The sequence below is a fragment of the Topomyia yanbarensis genome, chromosome 3, assembly GCF_030247195.1.
Source record: "Topomyia yanbarensis strain Yona2022 chromosome 3, ASM3024719v1, whole genome shotgun sequence".
NCBI classification, from domain to species: domain Eukaryota; kingdom Metazoa; phylum Arthropoda; class Insecta; order Diptera; family Culicidae; genus Topomyia; species Topomyia yanbarensis.
In genome coordinates, this window is record NC_080672.1 from 148420402 (window position 1) to 148444790 (window position 24389).

Sequence of the window (24389 nt, forward strand, 5' to 3'; positions counted from 1 at the left end):
AGACGATTTGCGGACCCTTCGCAGATTGCGTGGCTGGCGACGCGCGGCCATGGACCGAGTGGAATGGAGGAATCTTTTGTATACGGCACAGGCCACTTCGGCCTTAAACTGTTAATAAATAAATAAACCGAGCAGAGTCTGACAACAAATTGAAAACTTAACTTTATGTTGTGATGTTCGGCAAATGATTACACAGGTTGTAGTTTTGGTCATTTTAACGGTTAAAAGATCAAAATAAAGAGCAGCAAAATTGTCCTATGACATCAAACAGAAAACTAATTCTGCAATCAGTGATAGTAAATTGAAAGCTCATTGAGATGTTAAATTTATTTTTAATAGCAAAATATCTATTCCCTTTGATGTTTTGCCAAAGAAATATAAACATAGAAAATTCTTCTAGGAAACAAGGATAGCGAATGAAATCAAAAGTTGATGTTATATTTAAAAAAAAACTAAAGCAGATAGCACAATATGATTTCAATTTGATGCTATTATCAAAATATGAATTCTACTTGTTGTAATTTTGATGCACGGGGAGCAACGCTTTGTGTCAAATATTGACATAGAAGTTCGAGCGAGACCCAATAATCTAAAAACATATGGATGCCCAACACAAATGATCCCGCCTCATTGTAGTCATTCCTGAAATATAGTTGGAAATTTATGTAGGACTGATATGCGGTTACTTTTTATACAAGATTGGCATGTTTCTATCAAGATAGGAAAATCAGACTTGCTGATTTTCACGATTCCTAGAACCTACTCGACAGTATTAAAATGTATTAGAAAGCAAACATAAAACAATGACGATTGAAACAATTAAAACAAAATAGCCAAAATACAAATGGAACAAATATTTTAGTTGAATATCCACTGCACAAAATGCAACATGCATATCAGTGTGGGAAATCCACGATCACTTTGCTTCACGATGTTGTTTACAACATTGAGAAGGCCTTCTCGCTCAAGCAATCTAGCTTGGGTGTATTTCTAGATATTGAGGTTGCTTTTGACAGTGTGTCCTTCCAGTCTATTCTGGAAGCTACGCACGGTCATGGGATACCTGCATGTATCTCAGGTTGGATAAACGCAATGCTTAGTAACCGCATACTTTGCTCGTCACTGCGACAGGCTGAGATACGGAAGTTGAGTATTTGCGGTTGTCCTCAGGGCGGCGTTCTGTCACCTTTGTTATGGAACTTAGTAGCTGACGGGTTGTTGAAGAAACTCAATGAGCTTGGATTTCCAACCTACGGGTTTGCTGACGATTACCAAATACTAATTACTGGATTTTGCATCGGAACAATCTTTGACTTAATGCAACAGGCATTAAGAGCTGTCGAACAGTGGTGTCGACAAGTTAAACTATCAGTTAACCCAAGCAAAACTTCAATGGTTCTTTTCACGAAGAAGCGAATAACAACCGGGGTTCGTCCCTTGCAGTTCTTTGATTCTGAGCTGCTGTGTGCAGATCAAGTCAAATACGTTGGAGTCATATTGGATTCCAAACTGAATTGGTCTGCTCACATTGAGTTCAGAGTCAAGAAAGCGTGCATGGCCTTCGGGCAGTGCAGACGAACTTTTGGAAAGACCTGGGGTCTCAAACCTAAATACATCTATTGGATGTACACGACAATTGTACGTCCAATACTGTCATACGGATGCCTTGTGTGGTGGCAGAGGGGAGAGGTGGTGACAGTCCAGTCAAAGCTAAACCATCTGCAAAGAATGGCGCTCATGGCGTTGACTGGTGCTTTCACCACGACTCCGACTGCTGCTCTTGAGGCACTTCTAAACATCAAACCATTACACATACATTTAAAACAAGAAGCACTATCATGTGCATACAGACTGCAGGTTACTGGGCTTTGGAACAGTAATCATGTTGATCTTGCTACCAGTCATACACGATTGTGGTCACAAATGGTTACATGGGGTGAAGATATTCTTGCTCCCAGCGATATTACACTCACTTGTAGTTTTCCTTACAGGACATTCCATGTGAAGATTCCCTCTCGAGAGGAGTGGTTGTCTGGTTTTATGGAAAGAAGACAACAAACGCAAGTGGTTTGCTACACTGACGGTTCTCTGATGGAGGGACGTGCTGGTGCTGGTGTCTACTGTCGTGAAATGAGATTGGAACAATCTCACTCACTAGGTAGATACTGTACTGTATTCCAAGCAGAAATCTTTGCGATTATGTGCGGGGTGCAATCGGCCCTTCAACTGAGTTTGTCCGGCAGAGTTATAAACTTCTGCTCCGATAGTCAGGCTGCAATCAAGGCCCTTAGCTCAGACAAATCCCGGTCCAAGCTAGTGATCGCGTGCCGAACCCAAATCGAAGAACTAAGCATTGTGAACACTATCTACCTTGTCTGGGTGCCCGGACATTGCGGTATTACTGGAAATGAATGGGCTGACGAATTGGCCAGGGCAGGTTCAGCGATTGACTTCGTTGGTCCTGAGCCAGCGCTGCCAATTTCGACAAGTTGGATAAGGGAAAAAATACGGTCCTGGGCTTCGTCCGAGCACCGCAATTATTGGAGAAATCTACAAACGTGTCGCCAAACGAAGGCGTTTCTAGAATAACCATGCCCAGTGGTTTCGAAAAATCTCTTACATTTTTCAAAGCTCCACTGCGGCATGCTGACCAGGGCTTTAACCGGCTACTGCAAACTCAATTATCACATGGCAACTATTCAGCGCGCTGAGTCTTTTTCATGTGATCTTTGTGAATCCGACTACGGAACCTCATATCATCTGATATGCAACTGTCCAGCGGTAGCGCTATTGCGATTTCGGGTCTTCAGCCGTCCTTATATAGACGAAACCATGTTTGGTCGACTGAAACTCAGAGACATACTAAAGTTTCTTGTCCAATGTGGTAAAGAGCTTTAGGCTTATTCGCAGGCAAGTTGAACTACTTGTGAGTTTAACTTACCTGTTGTTTATTTTTGTTTTGTGCTGTTATTTTTCCCACCCTTCCAATTCTACTTCCCTACACCTCCTTGTCCTTTCCTTCCGCTCAGGAAATGATGAAACACACGGCAAGGCACAAATCCCCGACTATGTACGGGGAACGTGCCATTTGAGCCAATATATTCTGATTCCTGATTCCTGATATGCGGTTACTTTCTATACAAGATTGGCATGTTTCTATCAAGATAGGAAAATCAGACTTGCTGATTTTCACGATTCCTAGAACCTACTCGACAGTATTAAAATGTATTAGAAAGCAAACATAAAACAATGACGATTGAAACAATTAAAACAAAATAGCCAAAATACAAATGGAACAAATATGCGATGATGAGTGAAATTTGGATTGATGACATTACTTCTCTTGCATAAGAAAAGCAAATATATAAACATATCGAAATCAAGAAAATAATACATACTTTTGCAAGTTCAGTAGTAACCTCCATCATTTCATCCGTACTTCCTTCAGTGGTATCAATTGTGGTTGGAGTGATCTTTCTATGCGTCGGACTAAGATAAATCAACTCTTTTAATTTTCTCTTTGGACTAGTCTGCTTTGATTGATAGCCGCCATTTTCAGCCGGAAACTCTTCGTGATCTGAAATATCTGAAGCGGTGTCGTCAGACAACCGCCGACTGTGTTGTGAAATCACTTCTTCCGTGTATTGCTTTTCAAATTCGGCGCACTTTTGTTCAAAATACGTGCGTTGATCAATCATCTCTTGTTCATGGTGAGATTTCAAATCATTTTGTTGTCTTTCAAGTTCAAGCTTTAAGTAATCATCAAATTTACTTTGAACCATATTAAATAATCGTAATTCGTCTGGTGATAAATATTTTCTAAACTGTTCTAACTGCTTAGATATGGCGATGGGAATAGGCAGGGGATTTTGTTCAGAGTAATCGATATCCAGCTGACGTTCTCGGGAGTTTCTATTGGAGCGTTCCTCGTATAGATCTGGAAAGTCTGACAACGCGTCGTCTGTTTCACTTATTAGATCAATTGAAATTTCTGAAATTCTTTGGCCGTTACTTTCCTGATCTCGCATCCAGTGAGCTCTCTGTTTGATAGCTTCAATGTTCTCTGTCAATTGTTTCCGTAACTGATTAACTTCCACTGTAAGTTTCACTACATTTGTCTGTGACTGATTTCGAGCCTGAATGGATTCTTGCAATTTTTCTGAAAGTATCTCGATCCATCCATTTAACTTATTGATTTTAATATGTAGCGCCTCGTTTGGAGAATAATCATCATTTACCGGTTTGTATTCAGTAGAATTGGTAGTCAAGCTGATTGAGTCATTATGTTGTTGCTGATCGATTGAATCAATCGAGCCCTCTTTCGAAGAATCCTTAGCAAGATGTACTTCATAAACGTTCTTCGATGCAATAATTTCTCTCATCTTTTTAATTTCTTCCTCCAATTCTTGAAACAAGTTCAAACTAACAACATTGTTGGACTCAGAAGTCTTGCTGAACGGTAATACATCTTGGACATTTTCCTTATTGTCTTCGTCAATGGTACTATCGATTCTCAATTGTCTTTGCAAGACCTTTTCAACTAGAATTTTGCGGATCTCTTTACCCTTCTCGATCGCAGAAGACTGTTCATCAGATGTTTTTGCTTTACTACTAGAATGATCTGAAGCTGTTAGTGTATGTTCTGATTCTTCGGAAATATCCTCTAACGCCTCTTTAAAATCAATCACCTGATCCATTTGCTTAATAGAAGAAAAAGATGTTTCGTCTTCTATCTTGTCACTCAGAGCTTTAGGCTCATATTGTGAATGTACTTCTTCAAATGGTTTGCTAGATGTAAGAATTTTCTCTTTCAAATCACCAGCATCATCACTAACAATAGAACGCTGCTCCACCTGAAGATCTTTTGATATACTTGCGAATGAGCTGGTCTCATTTTCATTGAAAGAGTTAATTTCGACCATCCCAATAGATGATTCAATCGACGGGTTCGACATTACTACCTCCTCTATTGAATTATCCTCCTCAACACTAGTGTCATGAAGTTGATCTGATGATGTATCGCCTAACTTCACTGCACTCGGAATAGAAAGTGACCGTCTAATTATAGGTGTTTGATTTCTATCGGGATTTTCATAACTTCTACTTGTAAACAACGGTAATTCTGGTTGTTTTGCCTCTTTATCTTCATTCTTTGGTTTAGTTTCACTATCACTGCGCAAACTCATGATGCGATCACTTTCGGTATCTCGCGCCAGCTCCGAAATTTCATTTGTTGTACTTAAACTGTTATCACCACTGTTGTCATGAGCATTTGGCTGCTTATGTAGTTTCTTCAGAGAACTGAGATTCACTTTAATGCTATTAATCAGCACATCATCTTCAGTCAACGGTGACAATTCTTTCGCTTCATATCTTTTCGGACTGTTGGAGTCTAACTTCGCACTTGACACTTTTGGGTCATTATTCTCTATATTTGATTCTTCTAGTTGTGAATGTTTGTCTACAGAATCGAGTTCGGAAAGTACAACAGCGACCGGGTCCACACGTTGCTCACTATATGAGATTTCTTCCGGTTCACTAAAATGTTGAAAATGTTGAGCAATTTCAGTCCCAGTTAACTTCAGTTCATCGATATCAAATCCAGTGTTTCCAAGCAACACTTCTGATCTGTTCTCAATATTGAACAGTTGTTTTCTTTCGTCAACAGGTAGTTTTGGTTGAACACCGGAGTCTTGTGGAAGCACCGTCGCAACCAGATTGACAGGAACATTCAACGCAATAGTTTTCGATATGCTATTGGTAACATTTTCTTCCAGTCTGCTCCCATCCTCCTCAACATCTATTTCCTCCATAATCTCTAGACTGTCTTCATTATTGGTATCACTACTGCTACCGAAACTGACACTATTAGCACTAAGACTGCCGATAATATCGTCTTCTGGTTTATGTCGAGGTGTTGTCTCGGACCGACATATATTCGCCGCATCTGTTCTATCAAGCTGCGATAGCTGCGGTACATTTGCAGTGACCTGAAACGAAAGGTTGCAAGATTACTTATAGTTGCTTTATAACACTATTTACAAACTTAAGCATTCGATCGATTATGTGAAATGAACAGATGCTATTTGGTCCTGCTGATGTGAACAGCTGACGAATTTATTTCCACGGCATGCTTTTGATTTTTTTGTGACAGAACATAGAACAAAAATTTTAATGGCTTCACAATAATTGTATCCTTGATCTGATATACAGCTCTACCCTTACAGATTTCCATAGCCAATAAAACAGCAAATTACCAATTACCTACAATGAAAACTTTAGAAATAGAATACCTCTAACGTTTCAATACAGGGGCCTCGATTAAAAATGTTCGGCCAGGATGCTATCGGATTTTTCGAAGGTGAATATTTGCTGTTGCACTGAATGAAAAAATCGATTTTCGCGATATCTTATTTGGAAATATGTATAACAAACTTGTAATCAATTCCATAAAATTACAACAGCTGAAAATAACGGAAAGAATGGATTTTGTGGAAGACATTGGCAATTAGAAAAACTAGATTTTTGCACTACCTGATTGCAAATATTCACCCATAGTGTATAACCAATTTCGTAGAATATTTTCGCGAGTAGCTCTGTTCAACACTAAAATGCAAAAACGATTCATAGGGAAACAGCAGACAAAAAAATGTTTCTCCTCCCAAACCTACACAATTACATCGCACACAATAAAATAACTTTGATATTGACAAATATTTCTGATTAGTGGCGACTTCTGTAAACCTAAGCTTCATGTTCACCCCTCATAAGTGTTTCACATTGTAAATTCTCGATCTTATACGAAAAAATCGGAAGTCAATAGCCACCGTATTTGACCAGATTCCCCCCTTTTGTTGCCTCTGCAACTCACTCATGCCGATTGTTTCCCACGGCGAGAATAAAAGAAACAGTTTTTTTTATCTTCGGACAATTCTTACAAGAAAAATATAACTGCTCCTTGTTGATTGCTTCGTGCTGGCAGAAGAAAAAAGAAGGTTCAAATACCCATACAGAAAAAATGAATTATTTGAAAACACTCATACCACGTTACCAATACCAATTATTTATCATTCGCTTATATGTTACAAAATAACCGAGATAATGGAATAATCGATTAATAGTGGTCGATTAATCGAACTAATCGAGTAGCACGAATATAGGATTCGATTGATTAATCAATTATTTTAAAAAATCAGACATTATCTGAACACGCCACAGAGAATTTAAGAGCAAGAGAGCACGGTTCTCTCGCACAAAGTCGCCCCTCATACGGTGTGCATATTGGAGTGACAAGAAAAGAATGACCCCTATCGGCCCACTCCTGAGTCGATTCCTAGTCCCACCAGGAGTACTTGCTCCAAATTTGAAGCAAATCGGACAAATCCAGCTACCGGACCAACGTGTCTGAAGCTTGTATGGGATTTTTCGACAATTTACATGGACGAAACACATTAGCTCGCATTTTCACCACTAGGTGGCACTGTATGCATCGTATTATCACTGTAAGTGAACATAAGAAAGACAATTTAATTGTCTACAACTTTGTCGAAGACTGCTAGTCAATCCGACTTTGTTGAAAGAAGTTAGAAGTAAACTTTTAACGAAGTGATGTCTGAGTCAGTTTTGCATAGGGCCTAGTAGTGCATGGTTGCTTCCCACGATCTAAACAGTTTTGTGATAAATAACATAGGTTTAGATCAATAGCACGTTCAGAAGAATTATAGTAGGTACGATTCATATTTTGGTTAGAACATTTTAATTCCATATGTTACAAAGGGCGCCAACACTAACTTTTAAACGGAAAGAGATAGAAATTAGGTGTCTTCTACAAAGTTGTAGAACACGTATTTTTCAGTAATTTTTCTGAACATCTTGATATTCTATCTCTCTTCTATAAACAGTTAGTGATAACGTTCTTTATGTGGTCACAGGTGGAAATAATTTTTTTAACCAAAACATAACTCGTATCATGTACTACAATTGAGCGACCAACAATAAAAGTCGTAAGGATAGAAAATGCTTCTTAAAACCGGTTTCATATATATTAGAATATAACCGGATATAAACTTCAAGCATAAAAATCGAACTTGGACATAACTTTGTAGGGGCGGATAAAAAATCCTTCAGCCAAAAAACCGGAAAAAAATATATAGATTTTTACAAAGTTCCGATTTTTATGCTTGAAATTTATTTCCAATTTTTATATTCTAATATGCTTGAAACGGGTTTTGCGAAGCATGTTCTATCCTTGCGATTTTTATTTTCGGTCGCTCAATTCTTCTGAACATACATATTCAAATATTTACTAATTTGCACTAATTTGCACTGATCATCCGTTTTTTCAACTAGAAAAACAAATGTTCACAAAGATCTCCTCGAGATTACTAGTATTCGAAAGGATATAGAAAATTTACCTCTGCAATGCAATGCGCAAACCCGGAAAGCAACCAACCGCTATCAAATTTTGTACAGGCATTTGGGACCACAATAGGAACTCAAAAAGTGCTTTGAAGTTTTCCCATACAACCGCGAGCCACCCTAATGGCCAGGTGCAGGTGACGGGGGATGATCCTGGTTTACTTGTTGTCACGGACAACGTTTACTGCCAGCTCCAATACTTTGGCAGCAAGATATTCCATCACTGCTGCCAGGTAAACGGGCGCTCTTTCACCGACACGCACGGCGACACGAGTGCAACACACGAATGATACCGCACTCGCACCCCCTGTTTTATACTGGGTTCATTTCACATTCGAAGCCAAAGAGGCTTCCATCGTCAAAGACAATGAGCTAGTGTGGCTTGCTTGTAATTGAATTGAACGAACAAATCATGGTGCAGATAATAACTGCTTTCACAAAATCCACTATTTCCGATATTTGTAGTGTTTGTAAATTCTACAGATTTAGTTACAAAATTGTTGCATATATTCAAATTAGAAGCAATCTAATGTTTTCATTCAGTGCAACAGCAGATATTCAAGTTCAAAAACTGGGGTAAAATTCCTGCCGAAAATTTAGAAACGGGACCCTTATATTGAAACGTTAGAAATATTCTACTTCAAAAATGTTATATTTGCAAAAATATTCATATTTCGATAACGAGTAACTAACTATCGATGGCATAACCTTTCTACATGAGAAAAAACATTTAGAAATTCTTAACTTTCAACGTAATTGTTATCAATTAAATTCCACGACATTCAAAGGTGAAATTCATCTGAATATGTCCTCTTGTTGCCTATTCCTAACTACTTTCATGTTACCTTTACACAGCAAGTATTGTTAGATCGATATGCGTGCGAGGATGTTATGAAACTAGACAGATTGCCATCTACCTATAAGTACAAGTTACAGGTGCAATGCCATACAGCTGTTCCATGGAATCTAAATTAAAATATATAAAACATTCACAGTTTGGGAATCCTATCATACAACTTGGTAACGGTTACATGGATTCAGCAGCATTTCATAATAAATAGGTAAGGCAAAGTGATTCAAGTAAAATTATAAAAATATGACTTGTATTCTTGCACAACACCATTGGTTAACTGATATCTAACGAAAGAATCGGAAGGTAGACACAATTTTCACTTTCACGAAAAACCGTGCGTATCACATCCACTGACCTATATAGAATAAAAAAAAACGATTCAACACCCGCTGTGAATATAAACAAATGTTCGTTTTTATTGCAACTAAATTTCACGATCTGCATCGTACAGGCGTTTCAACCATACTAAAATCACTTCGCCCAGTGTACTTCCCGTTCCAAGTCAAAGACGGTTGTTATATACACAAACCGTTAGATCAATCGCATGAATGTTGGTAGTTAACTTCCCACGCTATCGTTCAGTTGAGCTCCTGCTACCAGCGATTGAAGCTATTTGTCATTGAAGACCTAAAACAGGGTCTTAAGAACCTTTTAAGGACCATTCAGTTGCGGTGTGTTTTATGCGCAGGTATAATGGGTCAAATAGTAGACATTAGGGTGGCAGTTATTCATGCAATATTGGAATATTGTCAACAGCATCAAGGTACAAAAAACGTGCAAAATTTGAGTGAAATTGGATCACGAAAATCAGGCTCCTAAATCGATGAAAATTGTCTATGCATTTTGTCTGTTTTATTTGAAAATTCGTAACTTTTTACGACGTGCTCGAAAAATTTCAAATCTTGTTAGAGTTCAAGCACATTGTGTATGGTTTCAGAAGCATCTTTTTAAAGTTTTTTCCAAACCAATTGAGTTTGAAAAAGCAAATTTCAATTTATTTTCTGAAACTTTGCATTATGCACTCAAAATCTGAAATGATTAAAACTTTTTAAGCGTACGTTTGAAATCAAATATACGAAAAATACGTTTTACGATTTTGGGCACGTGTTAATATGATCCAATTTCACTTAAACTTTGCACAAGTTTTTTATTGCGTGATCATAAGACCGAAGATGGATAAAATTCAAACAATCGCGAAGATAGCTACCACCCTAAAAGGCATTTCCTATCGTATTACAGATGTTGCTTGGTAATATAGTTGTTTTATTTATAAATTTATCCATCACTCATCTCGTTTATTCATCGTTCCTTCGATCTAACTTCAAGAATTAACGAAAAGTAATATAAACCACTTGACACCACTGCCTCTCTGTTCGGGTACGTATCTATATCACTTGGCTCGGATGATGCGGATCACAAAAGATCATGAATTTAAAACTTATGCACCACTACGTTCATTAGTTAGTCACTACCATACATTTTGAACAAGATATACACTGCCGTTATACGCATAACATTCCCATTTGCAAACAATTTCCTATTCATGTGGGACTGTTATACGTGTGGCGGCAACGTGGTTGTAGTGGAGAAATTAAACACGAGGGATTGCATTTCCTTTACCTTATTCCATAAAACATGGCAAAGATGACTGCCGCGAAGTACAACAGTACAACTGGCGTATAATGCGATTTCTCCATAAGCAAAACGGAAAACGAATTGCCATTTCAAATCAATGGATCATCAAAATAATGTTTGTCCTGAAAAGGAGCGAAAAGTCTGATAAGAGAGATGGACAAAAATCGAAAACGAAAAAAGCAGTTTTTTCCAAACTACTGTGTTACTACAACATTCTACATAAGCTGATTGATTTTTATGAAGATCTAACACATGGTGTGGAAAAAAACGGCACCGTGTCATAACGTCCGAGGTCATAACGTCCGGGACATTATGACGCATCAGGCTGCGTCATAACATCGAAAACGGATGTGCATCATTATGTCCCAGGCGTTATGAACATAGTCAATTTCGGATCTTATTTCGCAGTCGATATCCGGCACATTCTGACGCACTTATAGGTTTGGATCAGGTATCTGCTACACCGCCATGATTTCTATGCCAACATCTAAAACGTCGCGTTAGGGTCGATCCACAATAAACAGAATCGATTTCATTCGACACAATTTTGTGATACCGTAAACCGGGGTGACTTTGATCATCGGGGTGACTTTGATCACTCGAAACTTTTTTCGTAGATCACTTATTAACCCTACCGAATCATTTTAATTTGAAATGATTTTTACTCTAAACTTATAAAATACTGATTTGTTATACATTTTGAGTATATTGTTCGGTTTTTGGGTACAAAAACTAGAAAAAACCGAAACTTGGCATTACCTGTTTTTACGAAGCTGCGTAAAGTGTTTATTTTTTATAAAACAAATAAATCTCATATTTGAGCAAGAGTAATAAATTACAAGCAAATTTTTATTTTTCTTTAGATTGGGATATGCTAAATTTAGTTTTAAAAGATTGTTTATTTTTAATACATTTTTTTGTGAAACTAGTTGGCAATTATTTCAAATTATTTTAAGATACAATTCGCAACATTTTTATTGAAGTAGAATACTTCTAACGTTTCCATATGGCATCCCGTTTCAAAAAATTCAGTTGAGAAATTTTCCCAGGTTTGAAATGCGAATATCTTCCGTTCTACTGGACGAAATCGCAATATTTTTGCACTATTTGATCGGAAATTTGTGCGCGTATTTCGTATTAAATTTCGGAATTACTGCGACTACTATAAATAAACCAAAACAAGGATTTTCAGAAAATCCTTCGGAAACAGCGAGGAATATGCGCAATTTGCCAGCATATCCCACGCAGAGCCGTCAAAAAGGAGCATGTAAGCGTTTCATTACATACGGGAATGTTATATATACAGGTCACGCGAGCTTGTTTTCAATCAGTGGGTGCTCGCTTACCACACGAGCAACATGCTCGTCCGGACGGTACAATGAACGGTATCATGTTTGTGTTCCCGTACCAAGCGTCATCGCAAGGTTCTTCGTGATAAAATCCAGGGAATCACCAAATCTGCCATTCGGCGTCTGGCTCGTCGTGGTGGTGTAAAATGCATCTCCGATTTAATCTACGAATGCTGATGGTGTGCAGGAAAATGTCATCCGAGATGCCGTGACCTACACTGAACACGCCAAGCGCAAAACCGCAATGAATGTCGTCTATACTCTGAAGCGGCAGGGACACACTTTGTATGGATTTGGAAGTTGAAAAGGTAGAACTCACTTGTATCATTATAAAAAAGGCCCTTTTCAGGGCCACCAAAATCATTTCAAAGAATAAGTTTGCATTTTCTGTTTCATGGACTGTTTCTCCCCGGAGAGCAATTTGGGTTAAACCCTAAATTGTGATTTATTTCAGTACGCAAATTGCAAATATGGTCAGAAACAAACTGGAGTGAAGTGGAAAACATTTTTACTGGGCGCATTCAAAAAAGGTTTCAATTCCCAAACACTTTACCAAGGTGCCGTATTACATTCGTATTGGAAACACAATTTCAGTTTTGTTCTTTATCAAAAATATGTGGTCGATCAACGAAGGGGAAGAACACATATTGAGGACAACACAAAAAAGGACGAGCTTACGTTGTGCTGTAGTCAGGTATAAAAACTCAGCATGCTGTTGTTCACGATCAGTTCGTTTGCAGCATCAGCATGCAGCATCTCCCGCGAAATTCAATCCGCCGTCCGTTTGCTGCTGTCAGAAGAGTTGGCCAAGCACGCCGTCTTCGATGGCACCAAAACTGTTACCATATACACCAGCTCCAAGTAAATTTCGAACACTGCCCAAACAAAAGGCCCTTTTCAGGGCCATCAATTTATCGACAAAGAATGAAATTGAAGTTTTGTTATTACAAGCATCAGAAAGTGGCTTGTCAAGAGCGTTGGATGGTAAGTGAACACCTTGTGAACAATATCGTCGCTTTCAAGTAGAATGGCACAAAATAAAAAAGTTATTTGTGTGATTTGTAGACAGGTTAGTGTAATGATTCAATTTACAAAAACCGAACGTTTTCTAACTTTTCGATATAGGTTACTACTCCGTTTCAAAATTTTCGGCCAGAATGTTGCCTGTTTTTCTAAAAATGAAAATCTGCTATTGTACTGAATGAAAACCTTCGATTTTTGCGCTGATTGGAAATAGTTGTGACTAGTTGTGAAGAATGTTCAATTACTGAAAATAACAGAGTTTGTGAAAGCAGTGGTTGGTCCATACAATTCGATTCCAAGCGAGCCAGATTAGTTTTCGTTGGAAGGTCCATCTCTGACAATAGAAATAAACTATTTTATTTTGAATTCAACTACAACTTCCTTGAAAACAGCACAGCTAAAAAACTTTTGGGAAAAACGCGCAAACCTAAATTTTCCACTATAATAAAAACTAGTGCTCCCGCCGCACAGCATCATCAAGATTGATAGTTATTCAAGCCGGATGGAAAGGGGGAGGGAGGTTGTAAGGCAATGGAAAATTTCATTTATAATAATAATACTTTATAATTGGCTGGTCCTGAAAACTTGTTGGTTTGTGGTTTATTTTGGGTCACAATTTAGGCCCGCTCGATTTCTGATAGCTGTGAATTTTTCGCAGGGCGACAGTTTCTGTTCGGTAGCGATGAGTCTTCTTAACGCCAACCGTGACTGAGGCACTTTTACACGGCCTTCGTTGCCAACCAGCCCCCTGTCAAGGACGACGTCTCTATACAGCCAGCATCACTGCCATGAAAGGCAAAACATTGATTTTGAACCGAATGATTAGAAGCTGTATTTAGTTACAAAATGTCGATTTTCTGAATGATATGATATTAAATCATCCCACAAGATGGAAAACGTCGTGTGGAATGCTTGTATATCGAGCATAGTGCCGAACATAATTTTTTTTTTTTTGACGATTCAATTTATTTTATTTCAGTGTTCTTTTACATAAGTTTACATTGCAAGTGGTACAACGAAAGTTTTTCAAGCTTTGTATTTGAATAGAGAGCTTAGAGCTGATTTTTTATTTGGCATTTGCCGATTTACATTGGAACATATTTATGTTCTATTTTCTAATTTAACCTACTTAAACCTACTATATACAAAATTTGAAAATTTAGCTAAGTTATGGGTACAAATTTCTAATTTCTGCGAATTCTGAAGCCAGAGCTCTTGATTGGTGTTGAATGGATGATGAAGTCAGTTTATTGTCTATAAGATCAATGTTTGCCAGTCGATGAACATCAACAGTACGTGTGCGCGGTGGTAGATTTAGGATCATCGTAAGGAACTTATTCTGCAATACCTGGATCTTTTTGCGATGAGTTTTTGCACAACCTTGCCAAATTGGAGACCCATACTCCAACATTGGCGCAACAATCTGTCTGTAGACAGCCAGCTTGTTAGCGGTGGAGGCTTTGGACCGACGGTTGATGATCGGATATAGTCGCATTAGCATCACAATGCCCTTGTTTATTCGGTCCTCCACATGGAGACGATAGAGACGTTTACTATCGAACAACAGTCCAAGATAGCGAGCCACAGCTGACCATTCGATTTCAGTGTTCTGAATTTTTATTTTGGAGGTCGGTTTCAGACGGTTAGTATTGCGATGCGGGAAGACGATAAGCTGCGTTTTGGTCACGTTCACACATATCTTCCAATCTGTTAGATACTTGGTGTAGGCATCTATTCCTTTCTGAAGTTTTGATACTAGTGAGCGCATAGCTCGGCCTTTATAACTTATTGCCGAGTCATCAGCAAAAAGCGAAAGTGTACCTCCTCCAGGCAGGGGCGGTATGTCCGACGTGTACAGATTGTACAGAATTGGTCCCAAAATGCTACCCTGAGGGACTCCGGCGGGAATTGGGTACGATTCAGAGAGCGAATTGCTTATACAAACTTGAGAAGTTCTGGTGTCAAGGTAGTTCGAAATAATTTTCACCATGTAAACAGGGAATCGGAATTGGAGAAGCTTGTGAACTAAGCCGTCGTGCCAGACGTTGTCAAACGCTTTCTCTATGTCTAGAAACGCCACAACAGTTGTTTTAGACACCGCTTTGGCCTGATTAATTAGATTGGAGACCCGTTTGAGTTGATCGACCGTCGAATGGCCACGTCGGAAACCGAATTGCTCGACTGGTAGAATGTCGTTTGACTCAGTGTGCGCAAGGAGTCTGGTGTATAGCAGTTTTTCAAACAGCTTGCTGAGAGACGAGAGTAGACTGATCGGACGGTAACTGGACGGGTTAGTCGGATCTTTACCTGGTTTCAGTATGGGTATGACTTTGGATCGTTTCCAGGCCATCGGATAGTATCCAAGTTCCAAGCAACGATTGAAGAGGTTCACTAGGAGTGAGTGCACTTTCGGCCCCAAGTTCTTTAAAACGATGTTAAATACACCATCGAAACCCGGTGCCTTCATATTTTTGGTGGCTTTGATAACGTTTACTAATTCATCCGGAGTAATTTTTTCATCGTTAGGCAGCTCACACGGCGCATTCGCAAGCTCGAAGATGCTGTTGAACACGGTAGCTTCCATAGGACTGACAATATCTCGCCCCAAATTATGCGACGCCATAAAGTGTTGGGAAATAGAGTTTGCTTTCTCAGCCGTTGTTAAAATTATTTCGTTAGCAGTTTTAAGTGGTGGAATGGGTTTTGGCTTGGTTTTGAGAACTTTGGTTAGTCGCCAGAAGGGCCTAGAGTAATTCGGTAAATTTTTTAAATGTTTCGCGAATTGTCTGTTTCTAATTTTTTCTACACGGGTGGCTATTATTTTGTTTAATTTTTTGTAAAGGATTTTTCTGGCTATGTTTTGTGTTCTTTGAAACTGGCGTCGAACAGAGTTTCGTAGGGCAATTATTCGCTTGGTGTCATCGTCTAACTGAGTGAACTTACTTGTAATCAGTGTGGTTGGAATAAACCGCTGTTCTGCCTCGTCGATGTCGTTGGAGAGCAATTGCAGCACACCGTCGATTTCGTCTGTCGTTGTTAGGGCAGGATTTTCTGCCACTCGGTCTTCCACAAACCGTTGGAACTTAGTCCAATCCGCTTGATGGTAGTTTCGTCGTCGGTGGGGTTGGCGTTGATTGCTTGCGTGGTCCAACTCAAATATCACCGGTAGATGGTCTGATGACAGTTCTGTTATGGTACGGAGCGATGAGCAGCGATCTGCGATGTTGGTGAGGGCAATGTCGAGAGTGGACCCGATTCCGGTCGGTGAGAAGAAGGTTGGCGAGTCTGGATGAAGTACCACATAGTGTCCAGCTTGAAGATCATCTGCTAGGACTGATCCATTCTTGTTACACTTGAGATTGCCCCACAGTGAATGGCGGGCGTTGAGATCACCAGTAAGTATAAACTTACCCTTTCGACGAGTCAGTACACTCAGGTTTTTTTTTACGCGGGGGATACGAGCCGCGTAAATGAAAACCGCGTAAATGAAAACCGCGTAAATTTCAAAATCCGCGTAAATGAAAACCGCGTAAATTTCAAAATCCGCGTAAATGAAAACCGCGTAAATTTCAAAATCCGCGTAAATGAAAACCGCGTAAATTTCAAAATCCGCGTAAATGAAAACCGCGTAAATTTCAAAATCCGCGTAAATGAAGACCACTTAAATTTAAGAATCCGCGATGAAGGGAACCTCATTAATGGATACCGCGTAAATTCCAAAATCCGCGTAAATGAAAACCGCGTAAATTTCAAAAACCGCGTAAATGAAAACCGCGTAAATTTCAAAATCCGCGTAAATGAAAACCGCGTAAATTTCAAAATCCGCGTAAATGAAAACCGCGTAAATTTCAAAATCCGCGTAAAAAAAACCGCGTAAAAAAATACCGCGCAAAAAAAACCGCGTAAAAAAAAACTTGAGTGTATATGAATGTCATTCTTTAGTCGCAAAGCACTGTTGTTCGACTCTTTGCACTGTGTTGGACAGTAGATAGCAATGATTGCGATGGGACCGTCCGGTGATGTTATTTCAACTCCGACTGCTTCAATGACGGATAGACGAAGGTTAGGCAGCATCCTGAACTCGAGCCCCCTTTTAATAGCAATGGCTACACCACCGCCTTTCTGTTCACTGACCCGGTCTAGTCTGATGATGGAATAATTCTGGAGGTTGAAATTTATCTCTGGCTTCAGGTACGTTTCTGTCAATACTGCGATGTCAATTGATTTGGTTTGCAGGAATTCGATGAGTTCCAGCTTTTTCTTCGCCACGGAATGGGCGTTCCAATTAAGGATGTTGAGGGTGAATGTTAAATCTCATAAAATAATGCATCATTTGCATCATCATTTTGTGCATCTCAGTGACGAGAGATGATAGTTGATTTATAACCTGCGACAAACCATCTGTAGCCGGACCGGAAGTTGTCGTGTTCTCGGGTCGATTATGTACAGAGCCGGATTGGTTTCCCCAGAAGCCAGGCGGGGAACTGCTTGAGCCAGATTGCACTGGGTTTCCATTCTTCTGATGACCAGGCAGCGGAAGTGGTGGAAAAGCCGGTATTGAGTTCAGATCGATGAGAGGTTGTCGCTTTTTCTCCTGCTGTCTCGGCTGGTTCGCTTTTTTGCGGAACTCGATGAATTCAGCCCGCTTGGGACACGATCGACTTGTCGATGGGTGGCCTTTTTCACAGTTCACACAGATTGGCGGTGCATCCGATTCCAGATCTAAGCAGTCATTTGAGGCGTGTTTCTGGCCACACTTTGCACAGCGGCTCTCCATGTGGCAGTTTTTGGCACCATGGCCAAAGTTAAGGCAGTTCAAACATTGTGTGACTTCTCTGTGGACTGGTTTGTATCTTTCCCACTCGATGACAATGTGGAAGAGATATTTTATATTTTTCAGCTCACTCATTGAGATTGATCCTCGTTCCAGGTGCACCAGATACAATTGATCCCGATATTTCACCTTCTTATTGTGTCGTTTCATTTTGTAGGCCGCTAATGGCTTGAGTTTGACTTCTGATAGAGCCTTAATCAGTTCTTCCTCCAGCATGTCCGGAAGACCACGGATAACTACTTTCAGCGGTTTGCTGGACGCAATGTCGTGCGTGAAATATTCCGCTTTCACTTGCTTTAAATAATTTTTAACGGCGTTGTAGTGATTCAACGAGGGAACGGTGATCTTATATCCGTCGGTGCAAAGACGGATAGTTGCTTTAAGTCCATGACCGATAAGCGTGTTCAGATCTGTCCTTAATGTTGGCGGAAACCCCTTTAGGTAAAATGGCGGCATTTTCTTCTTCTTTTCTATGTTTTCCCCTGCATCGTCGACCGGCAGACTGGCGTACTTGTTTTTACCGAGCAGCCGATTGCCAGCTACATCCAGCTCGTTCTGCTTCTGCCTTTTGGCAGCGTCTAAATCCTCCCTGGATCTGGAGCGCGCTTTGCCCATCGCGCGGGACTGGTTAACGGATTGCGAATGACGCAACACAACGAAACTAACAAATACACTTGTAACGATTTTAAAACACGTCCGGACTGCACGAGAGATAGACGTCGAATGATGTGCCGAACATAATTCTTTGTTTGGGGTTTTATAGCTATAACGCCCCATATATGTCGGTCGCTGTCAAACTCCATATGATGGTATAGGGTTGCCAGGGGGCTGTTGCCAACTGCTTGCGGGGAGCCTTTCCTCCGGTGGACTTACGAGCGAAGGTCTGCCCCAAAGGGAAAAAGAGCGTGTCTGGATAAGAATAAGAAGAGTGACAGATTTGACAAACGCAAAACAGATTCAAGATAATCTACATAAGGTGTATACATGTGTGTACAATAATATTTTTGGTAGCCAACGCTTTGAGAGGCTGAAAACACTAGTTTCTATATTCAAAACAATGTTTTAATTAATTTCGTTTTTATTAACCTCTTTTTTGGGAAGTAAATCAGTATTTACGCAATGTCGATCTTGCCAATCGTAAAACCAAAACTCTCGCTTTACGTATGCCTATACCTTATCTGGTATCATCTTGGGTTTTCACGTCATTTGCAGTTTGACAAGACCAAAATTTGACAAGACCATAATTTGATGTTGGAACGGTCTATCCCTGAGAATGATAATAGGAAGCGCAATCCCTCGCTTACGAGCTGTTTGTTTGGTACAGGCCATGTAGCGAAAAATGCTAATCTGCTACTTCTCTGATGCTGGTAGTAGGACGACGGTCAAGCGCTCGTTTGCGTGCCTTCATTCATAAAAGTTCAACAATATTTTCAAAGAATGTTGCAAATTGTCAACTTGATAATTCCAAAAATACTCCAAATAAACTATGAATGTGCCAAAGTCGACAAAATCGCATAGAAATTGCTTATTCCAGAGCAGAATTTACCGGTCTAAAGTGTATTCCACTTCACTCCGGTTATGTCTCTGACATTACCCACACATCTTTTATTGTTCAATATTCCAACTTGTTAAAATGGATGAAGCTTTTTTTACATCGATAAAATACCGAAACAAAACAATTTTAGCAGATCCTGAAACTTTTATTCTAGTTGGACACAAATCATACGAATTTTGGTTACTCGAATTTTACAGTACATTGAAATACTTTGTATAATACCAATTAATATCTATTTAACAATGAGTATCTTTCCAGAGTTAGTTTAAACAAACGTTTGAAGGAAAAACATTGACATCATTAACTTAATGTGGGTGAACATTAGAGTGGGACATGGTTATATGAAAAAAATAAAATTTTGTTCCGACTTACTTTTTGGGTCCCATTTAGCTCCCAGAACAACTCTGCAAATTTTTAGCTCGATCGGTGAAACTATATTTTTGCGCCCACGGTTTAAAGTTTACATGGGATTTTATATGGGGAAATCGTCTTTTGCAAAATAATTCTTCCAAGAGTCACCCTTTACCTCCTAAAAATAAATAGATGTCCGATTTTTATAGGAAATTTGTCAAGGAAATAAAGTCTAGAAGACCGTGAAATGATCTGATGCTTGTGGAAAAAGTTATTAAATAAAAACCGATTGATGTCCTGAAGATTGATGAAAATTTCACTTTTCATAGCATCACTGCTGCTGATGGTCGAATTATATACAATTTTTTTTAACATTCTTTTATTATGTACAAAAGAAGCCTCAATTTATTCCTCAAATCTCTTGCAGTGTTCAAACAGCATAGATAAATGATTTAGACACATTAAGAGAAAATTAAAACCAAATCGCGTATAAATGGACAACCAAAAGCAGTGGTGCAAGAAAAAATGAATATTTTAACAATCGTCAGAGCATCAATCGGTTTCTGCTTAATAACTTTTTTCTCAAGCGTCAGATCGCTTCGTGGTTTTTGAGACTTTGTTTCGTTATTAAATTTCCTATAAAAGCCACATAACGATTTATTTTTAGGAAGCAATGGGCTGCTCCTGAAAGAATTATTTTGTGAAAGTTAATTTTTCCATGCAAAATCCCATGTAAACTTTAAACAATGGGCGCAAAAATATAGTTTCAGGGATCGAGCTATTAATTTGCACAGTTGTTCTAGGACCCAAATGGCACCTAAAAAGTTGCTCGGAGCTGGAATCTAATTTTTGTCCCACCCTAGTGAACATGCAGGTTATCAAAGTCACCCCATAACACGAAAACGGACTTCAACTAAAAATCATTTTTGAGAAAATGGCTGTAAGCGGACAATTTTAGGTAAAACCATCCAATCTTGTTCTCCATACATCAGTACATGGTTTAAAAATATTAAGCTTGAAATAAATGTGTTGCATCTAAAAATATGGAATGATTACTTCGAAAAGTGATCAATGTCACCCCGGTTTACGGTAGTCGATTTCGTTTAATTTGTTGGTGCACCATGGTGTAAAGTTTTTGTTATTCACCGACATGTCGAAAACAACACTTTTGTTTCAATTAGCTATCCAATATTTTCGCTTTTTAACAAATGTCTAAAAATTGAGTCATGCCGTACGGTATCTGGCAAGTGAAAATCGAGCTTCGAGCAAAACAAGCAGAACAATTTGAACTGTCAGTGGGGCCATAATTTGTGTGTTCGCTGAGATGTTGTCTTATGTCAGTTCAATACAAATGGGATAGGGGTGCCATATACGTGGTTTGGATATTGTGACGCATAAGAACTGCGTCATAATGTGCCAGGTCATACCATCGCACGAGGGTACGTCATAAAGTCCGAAAAGAAATGTGCGTCATAATGTCTGCAATTATTCTAGTTTCACTACGTCCGAAAGTAGTTCTGCGTCATAATGTCCGGGATGATCTGACGCGCACTGATACTAGAATGTTTGACGCAGAATAATTGCGTCATAAAGTCCGGGATAATATGACGCACTCATTGTTTCGGATATTTTGACGCACGGGTACTACGTCATAGTGTCCCAAGTCATAAGGTCCCAAAGAAGGACGCGTCATAATATCCGGAAACGGGTGTGCGTCATACGTTGCCGGACTTTATAACGCATATTTCTTTTCAGATCTTATTACGCACACCTTGTTCATCACAATGTCCCGGATGTTATGACGCACGTTCATTTTCGGATCTTATGTCTTTTGTTGATTTCGTTGACACTGTGACGTACTTATAGCTTCAGATACTATGGCGCCTAAGAACTGCGTCATAATGTCCCAATGCTGTATGACTTCCACGTAATGTCCCAATGCTGTATGACGTTACGACGCAGTACCTGTGCATTAAAATATCCTAAACGATGAGTGCGTCATATTATCCCGGATTTTATGACGCAATTCCTCTGCGTCATAACATCCCAATATCAGTGTGCGTCATAAGATCCCGGACATTATCACACAGGACTATTATCGGACGTTATGACACAAGAATAACTTCGGATATTATGACGCATTCTTGCTTTCGGATATTATGACACACTCTCGTACGTCATAATGTCCCGGACGTTAAGACGCTCACTGTTTTGGGACGTTATGACCTGGGACATTATGACGCAGCCCCTGTGCGTCATAATATCCGACACTATGAGTGCGTCACAGTATCCACCATGTCCATTACGACATAAAATCCGAACGACAGTGCTTCATAACGTCCGGAACATTATGGCGCACAACAAGTACGTCATAAGGTCTCGGACTTTATGAAGCACACTTATTTTCGGATTCTATGACGCACCTCTTGTGCACAACAATGTCCCAGACGTTATGACGCACCCCCTTTTGGGTCCTTATGACCCGGGACGTTGTGACATGCGTCATATCATCCGAAACTATGAGTGCGTCATATTATCTCGGATTTTATGACGCAATACGTCTGCATCCTAATATCCCAATATCAGTGTACGTCATAATGTCCCGGACGTTATGACGCAGCACCTCTTTCGGACGCTGTGACGCAACAACGGTTTCGGATCTTTTGACGCTTTGTTTATTTCGGATGTTATGACGCACCCTTGAGCGTCATAATATCCCGGACCTTATGACGCACCACGCTTTCAGCGTAAAAAAAACTTTTTTTGCGATTATTTTTAAAACCTTGCGTGAAGCAAATTGGCCAAAACTTGTGTATGTTATAGTATGTATGTATATCATTTCAATAACATGCTATAATTTTTCTATGCAAAAATATCGACAAACGACTCGGTGACGAAGTTTTTTGTAGAACGTCTCTGGAAAAAACCTGTTTTAATCCACATAGAGGTGCAATTGTGCCTTTCTCATTTATCCAAACTATGATATAATAGCTGGTTCGTACAATATAACATTATGGAAATCTCTTTCATTCTTATTACACTTGGCAAGTACATATATGAGAGCACCTTTTTGTATTCATCGCGGTATCGGTTTGAATCGGAGTTTTCTATGTGATCGCACTCCACAACCCGTAACTCCGGAGCCGGAAGTCGGATGGAGATGGAATTTAATATCAGTTTTCGGGGACGCGACACCTTTCATTTGAGACTAAGTTGATCAAATCGGTCTAGCCATTTTCGAGAAACCAATATAACCGTTATTCTGAATTTGGATACTTCAGGATCCGTCGATGGTGGCCAGTGTGACCAAAGAGCCTTTGAATGACTGTTGGGGACCTAGATCTACAAATTCAACAGTTGTGTACATTTTGGAAAAAAAATTTCACCTTTTTACATTCATCGCAAAATTCGTTAGAATCGGGATTTGCTGCGTGATCGTACGTATCACCCTGTAATTCAGGAACCAGAACTCGGATCCACACAAAATTCAACAGCAGCTGATGGACCTTTCATTTAAAATTAAGTTTGTCAAAATCGGTTCAGAAAATTCCGAGAAACCGATGTGGACAAATCAACAAATTTTGTTTTGAAACCATACTCTTCAACTCGTAATCCGGATGTGATTATAATTTGGAAAGGGTGGTGGAATGGGTTTGAACATGTAGGGAATGGGGGGTTAGTAGAGTGGGAGTGGAGGATGCGTCAAAAATCCTTCATCTTATTTCGGTATACGGGGTGGATGAAGGAAATGCGGGCGTGAGGGTGGTCCAAGAGGAGGGGAGTGATGAAGGAGGGAGGTGTAAGGGCAAGGCGGAGGGGGGGGGGGGGGAAGGGGCGGCGACGCAATACTCAACTGCATATTTTGCCTTCCATTTGAGACTTGGTTTGAGAAAATCGGTTCAGTCATCACCGATGAACCGATGTGACTTTCATTGTAAAATATGCCCGAAATTCCGGACTTCCGGAATCGTCGATAGTGGACAATATATTCAAAGAATGTTTGATTGGCAATCAGTGATCTAGATCTGCGATTAGAAGTAATTTGGTGACCATTTCAATAGTTTTTAGCCTCTGAGGTATTACGATTGTACCTATTTATATGGAAAATTCCAGTGTATCCTTACCAACACCCCTGTAACTCCGGAAGCAAGAGTCAGAACCGAATGAAATTCAGCAGCAGTCAATGGTATTACTGTATCTTTCATTTGAAATCAAGTTTGTAAAAATCGGTAGAGAATTCGTTGTGGAATGGGTGTGATATTAGTTTAGGAACTTGGCGGGTTCCCCGGGGGCGTCATGAACCGTCATAGGTGGCCAATGTGGTCAAATCTGCTTTGATTGATCATTAGTGATCCAGACCCGCAAACTAGA

General features: G+C 39.6%; 1 protein-coding gene across 5 annotated transcripts in view; it reads right to left on the reverse strand.

Moving 5' to 3' along the window:
• The window catches only part of LOC131690945 (pericentrin), a 141117-nt gene that overhangs the window by 102998 nt on the left and 13730 nt on the right, over positions 1-24389 (reverse strand). For all 5 annotated transcript variants that reach the window (XM_058977035.1, XM_058977034.1, XM_058977033.1 and 2 more), the window contains exon 2: positions 3399-5990. In XM_058977035.1, the coding sequence (XP_058833018.1) occupies positions 3399-5990 (2592 nt within the window). The remainder of the gene's footprint in view (positions 1-3398; positions 5991-24389) is intronic.